Below are 6266 nucleotides of genomic sequence, written 5' to 3'. Positions count from 1 at the left end.
TATAAATGCTTCCAGGTAAGGCTTGGACAGCTTCTAGACTCTACCCTCAACGCGACTGCCTATTCTGTTCAACCTACCTCATTCATTCTAGTCCAAAACCAAATAGGCTTCCGAGATCACATCTTGGCTTCCAACTGGCTGCTTATGGAATCACCCTTCAGTGGCTCTCCACCCAATTCTAATTCCAATCCTTGCACTGCAGTTCCCCCACTCCTTCTCCAATGTGTTCTGCTGTCTATGGCTGCCAAATACTCACACACACACCACCAATAAGCTTTCTACAAGCCACATTCAAGGCATGAGACGTACCAGCTGACTACAGCTGACTACAGCAATGTCCTCCTGAGCATGAGGAGGAGAGGTGCCATTACTGCTTCCTGGGATCACTTCTGTGGGAGGGGACAATGATGCTCTAATGACTACAATATGAGTGTGGTGCCAGACAGAACCGGGTTTTCTATTTCCGTGGAGACCCTGTTCTTTACAGGACAAGGCTGGTCTGTAGGTGCTATGAAAGGGGTTCAGAACAACATCACAGTCCTCCCTCCATCTCTGGGGAAGGAAAGGGGGCTCATTTCATTATCAGCCATCCTCCTGCAAAGATGGGGGCCTTCAGGGATGGCAATCTATGAGACTACTCTTCGGGACCACCTCTCCTAGCATGATCCTCCCCATCTTCTCCGATGTCCATCTTGGAATTTATTGAAGGTCCCTGGTCCATGAACTGTCCACCTTGTGTCAACAAGGGTGAAGGACTTCTTCGTAGCGGCCCCCATCCTGTGGAACCAACTGCCAGAAGAGGTGAGTGCCTTGTGGGACCTCCCTAGGTTCCTCAGGGCAAGCAAGGCTGCTCTTTTTCCGCCAGTCTTTAGGTGATTGTGATCCGTCAAGCAGCTGGTGAATTATGTCTCAGCTGTGCCTTCATTATCTGTGCATCCTACCCTGCTTTGACGGTGGATAGATTTTAACTGGGATAGATTTTCATTTTATATTTTTTAAGTTTATGTATTATAACTTTTGTACTGTTTTATCAGACACATCTTATATGTTGTTAGCAGCCTGGAGTCCCATTCACAGGAGAGGGAACAAATTTGATAAAATGTTCTAGCTCTACTGTCTAAGGATAAAGAATGTAATACAAAATGTGATCCAGTCCCTGAGGTAGTCAAAACTTTGAAGACGTCCTTTAAGTCCATCTATCCAGAAACTGAAATGAGTGTTCAGATAAAGATGACCGTGAACTGAGGAAGATTTGCAAGGATCGGGGAACCCAAATTCTTGTTTAAATTGCTTGCACGCATGCCCTCAAAACGGCTTTCCTCACTTCTGCAGAACTAGTAATTTAATTCATCCCCCTCTAGTAGCACTTGTGACAGCCCAACAGCATTTGGTTACTGCTCCTTAGGAAGTTATCCTCAAAAGAGGATTAATCTTTGAAAACCTATTGGGAATCCCAAACCGATCGTACTCTTCTTAGTAATGAGAGAAACCTATACTTTCAAAGCTGTTTAGCTAAAGAAGGAAAACTTCAAGGGATGACAGGGAAATTCAGATACAGAAGCCACTTTAAAAACTAAGGTAATTGCTTTTTGTAAAAGTCAGATTTGAAGGCCCTAATAATCTGTTTCAAGTGTGTTAGAAAAATATTTTGAGCAGAGTCAATGCATAACTTATAAACTTCTGAACAAAAGTTGCAGTACTTCTAAAGCGGCATATTCGCAGACCAGTATAGATACCAGACTGTCTCCTCCTGATGCACCCCATGTGATCTCCAAAGAGACAGTTCTGGGGGCAAGTGAACTTTTACACCCCAAAACCCATATGGGCTGGGTGGCTGCACTAAGAAGGACAATCAGGTGAAAATCCCTCTACCTCTTGTCAGTGGACATTCTGCACTGATATCAGGGCCGGTTCCAGGTTTTGGGGGGCCCTGGGCAGAGACTGCCCACAACTATGCCCCCCTTTTCTCCTGCCCGCCCACCCACCCATGTGCCCCCACCTGCCTGCATGTCCTTCCTCTGCCTACTTGCAAGCTCTCCCAGCACCTGCAGTCACAGCTGCCCACACCGCCTGCATGGGATCTCCCCGATGGTGCTGGGTGCAACTGGGAATGCCACTGCCATGACTGCCAGGGATGCTGATGCTTTGTGCACCGCCCACATGTCCTTCTCCAGCAGCGCTAGACAGCATATTCACCTGAGAGCACAGGTGACAATTAAGTGCTCAGAAGCAGATGGTGGAAGGGTGTAAGTGCAGGCATCAGGAGATGTGTGAGTAGGGAGTCAGCAGCAGTGGGCCCCAGCAGAATCCATGGGCCCTGGAAGCTGCCCCACCTTAGGGTACTTGCAATAATGGGTTTTAAATTATGGGTGGGAAGGTACCAGCTGGATATTAGGAAAACCTTTTTGACAGTAAGAGTTGTGCGACAGTGGAATCAGCTGCCTAGGGAGGTGGTGGGCTCCCCCTCACTGGCACTCTTTAAGCTGAACAAACACTTGTCAGGGGTGCCCGAGGCTCATCCCACATTGGGCAGGGGGGTGGACTACTAGATGGCCTGTATGGCCCCTTCCAACTCTGTGATCCTATGATTCTATGGTATGCTGATGCTGGCCCTATATCTGCCACCGTATCTTTATCATGTGTTCCGGATTAAATCTGTAACAGCATATGGAGCAAGACAAAGATGCTTAGTTCTAAAGTGATTAGTCCCATGATATCTCATTTTTGTAAGCTTTCACATAAAGCTTTATCATAATTCAGAGAAGTGACTGTTCAAGACCTCCACTGAAATCCACTGAAAAGAAATTAATCAATTTATACTACTTTGCGGGAGGGCCAAAAAAAACAGAAAGCACGGTCAGGAACTGCCTCAGTGGCAACGCCAAGGTGTTTCCTGGATTTTTTTTAGCACATTGTTTTCAAATTGCTCTACAAAGTAAGGTACTGTGTTCCCTGTTTTTCATGTAATGGCAAATATCCAAATGTCAGCAACTCTCAACCAAGAACAAAAGCTTCAGAATAGCAAGCCGTTCCACGATACCCTCTCTCCAAAGTTCACTTATTCCTGAAAACGCAGACAACATTCTGCCAAAATTTCGCATTCCCATTTGCCTATCAGTTGTCCCCCCCTCCCCCAAAGTGTTGTCCTGGTGGCAATTCTGAGAAATTTCATTGCCACCAAATTGTCTTTCAGGTGCAAAGAGACGCATAATCAAGTAGCATTCTGAATTAATGGAATCCTAAGACACCAACCTACCTACCACATTATATCGCTTGTTAACAATATACCAGTATTTTAGCAGGGCAGTCAACAGATCCCTGATGCTGGGAAAGATTGAAGGTCAAAGAAGACGGGGACGGCAAAGGATGAGATGGTTAGACAGTGTCATGGATGCAACGTACATGAAATTGAGCCAACTTCAGAGGACGGCGGAAAACAGGAGGGCCTGGCGAGATCTGGTCCATGGGGTCGCGAAGAGTCGGACTCGACTGTGCGACTGAACAACAACAGCAAAGACACCAACCTACCTACCACATTATATTGCTTGTTAACAATATACCCCTATTTTATCAGGGCAGTCAGATATCAGCAACAGTCCACTTACCTTGAGAATAAAGAAGGATCTGCATTTCTAGGAGAACACAAGTAAAAACCTGGATAAGGTTCTCCAAGCCCAGGAGTTCGAAAGCCTCCCGGAGAGGGTAGTCGAACAATGGGAGTTCATTTGGCCCAGGTCTCTGGCAAACTATAGGCTCGTAGACCCCGTAGAATTTTAGTGACCGTCCAGGGGGTGGAAGGGGCACTTCATAAAGAATGTTATGGATGTAGCTCTCCAGGGGTAAAGGTGGGGGCTGCTGAGAAGTGACCGCCTTGTAAAGCTGGATGAGGAATTTCTTGCAGGCTTGCATGAAAGGCAGGGGGGCAATGAGGCAAATAGACTTGGAGACATACAGGGTGTCCCTGTTGATGTCATACGAGTTGTAGCGCTGCATCTTCGCTAGCGACGTGGAGTCGCCTTCATCGAGGCTGCTCGCCAGTGAGTCCATGCTACATGACGAGGAGGCACAGACGCTGCTGCATTGCTCTGCGTTGTGCATCTGATAGAGCGTCTGCATGGCTGTGCAAATTTGCTTGCTTGTGACTTCCTCAAAGAAGGTGAGCACAAATCCGTAAGTACGAGAACCATCTTCCCTGGTGATAATGAACGAGTGGAACTGGGGATCTCTGTTATCTGTTTGAGTCCTGAAGGACAGCCCTTTGGGCATACATAACTGCAGGAGGAGGAAGGAGAAAAACACGTACGTCAGTAGCCAGTAACTTCGATGAGTCCGATTTGCTAGAGCACACTTCCCCAACCCACCAGCACCCTTCCCGACATCTGCCAAGTGTTTTTCGAAAGTGGGCAGGGCCATATAGGGCTCCTGCTCAGCAGGGCTTCTGACTGGCTATACAGATTAAAATAATGTTGCTTTGGTAGCAGCTGCCACCACAGGGTTAGTTTTATTCTTTCTAACTTTCTCCCAATGTATTTTTTAGAAAACTACTGTTCTTGTCCTGTGCACTTGGACTTCATGTGTGTGTGTGGCTCTACCGCCTGTGGTGACCATTTTGTGGTCGGCTCCATCTCTGGTGGCAGCAGTTTCGTGGCTGCACCCACCACCCTGGGTCAAAATTCCAAAGGTGTCTACGGGCTCAAAAAGCTTGGGGGACCAGTGTTCCCTCTGAGTTAGTGTGAGCTAGCTCACAGTTTTTTAGCCTTCAGCTCACACATTCTTGTCTTAGCTCAGGAAGGACGGCTCCAGAGCAAACTAATTTATGCAGTAGCCGAATTGCTCGCTCATAACTTTAATGCTCAGTAGCTCACAAAGTAGAATTTTTGCTCACAAGACTCCACAGCATAGAGGGGGCATTGTTGGGGACCCCTGTGTTAGAGTCTCTCTTGTACAAACCCCCACGAAATGTGCCAGAGCGTACAGCACTGGCACTGTTCTCATTCGTCTCATCAAGGTTTGCACAGGAAATTAGCCGAAAGGTTGTGCTTGCAGTGATGACAATCAACGAGAGAAGAGGAAAGGGACCGGAGCAGCCATCTCCTTGAATCGCTTGATTAGAAATCTGCACTCTTAAAAGCGAGACTTCCCAACCTCAAGCTCTGAAGGGCACTGAATTTTTACAAAGCCAACAGAATGACTAAGCAAATAGCCATCGCGCTATAATCACGTAATTGTTCGTACATTTATTTAAAGCTTCACACATTCGGCTGCGAGGATCTCAAGGAAGCTAACACAAAAACCTCATTTCCTTAGCAACTATTATGGACTACACACAATTAAAAAGGAAGGAGAATTCACCAGTAAAGAACTGCTCTTTGGCAAGAGAAAGCTCAGTCAAGACAAAAATGTGTGAGCCGGAGGCTAAAAAACTGTGAGCTAGCTCACACTAACTCAGCTTAGAGGGAACACTGCTCTTAGCCAGTATGCCTCATCTGCTCTCTAAAGCACAAGGCAGCTCAGATGGCAGTTCGAACCAAGCCAACAAAGTGCCTCCATCCTTGAAGTGAGGGAGTGGCCAATAAACTACTCTGTTTCAGTGTTCTAAAAATGACTTCGGATTACTCAGAGAGCTGGAAAAATCCTAAGCATTTAGTAGTCTAGGCTGCCAGGAAGATATAACACAATTCTGACATGTGCAGTATCTAAAAAAACCTGACACAGGCTCCTGAGAATTTGAACTTTACTACCCAGGCAGTTTATCTAACCGTCCTGCTAACAAGTTATGAGCATCAAAGAGCTCAGATGAAAATACCTTGTGCAGAACCAATGGTTTATCAGTCGGAAGCCCTGGAGTGAAAGGGTCTGACCACCTTTGCTGCCCTCTAAAGGATACCTGTGGACTGTAAAACCCTTTTACTGGAACTTGGAGGTAGTCAAGCAGAACTAAGCAAGGAATCAATTGCACACAGTTGCATGCACAGTTTCGCTCGGGGATGTCAAGCAAATCTGCACTTGGAAGAGAGAAACTGGCTTACAGGAGAGACAGCTGAACCGACAGCAGATCCTGTGGTATTGCTGCTTTAAACAATTACCAGTTCAGATTGCAGAATAATGCTACCCAAGAGGGGGATCCCCCCTCTCTTCACACTGGTCAGGACTCAGAGCTAGTTCAGCATCACGAAACACCTTGGGAATACATCCATTCTTGACCTTTTCCTCTGAACAGCAGACCGGTCCCCAACCAGCCAACATACCATTTCTACAAGCCTGCT

The 6266-nt window shown here is 46.7% G+C and overlaps 1 protein-coding gene across 1 annotated transcript in view; it reads right to left on the bottom strand.

The window, feature by feature from the left end:
- Positions 1-6266, bottom strand: part of DENND5B (DENN/MADD domain containing 5B) — a gene marked incomplete at its 3' end in the record, with an annotated part of 97661 nt that overhangs the window by 69717 nt on the left and 21678 nt on the right. The window contains exon 4 of the mRNA XM_015413899.1: positions 3606-4272. Within this exon, the coding sequence (XP_015269385.1) occupies positions 3606-4272 (667 nt within the window). The remainder of the gene's footprint in view (positions 1-3605; positions 4273-6266) is intronic.

The sequence above is a fragment of the Gekko japonicus genome, unplaced genomic scaffold (genome assembly GCF_001447785.1).
Source record: "Gekko japonicus isolate JY-2015 unplaced genomic scaffold, Gekko_japonicus_V1.1 scaffold1588, whole genome shotgun sequence".
NCBI lineage: Eukaryota > Metazoa > Chordata > Lepidosauria > Squamata > Gekkonidae > Gekko > Gekko japonicus.
Note: the sequence above shows the minus strand (reverse complement) of the source record. Positions and strands in the feature narration are given on the sequence as shown.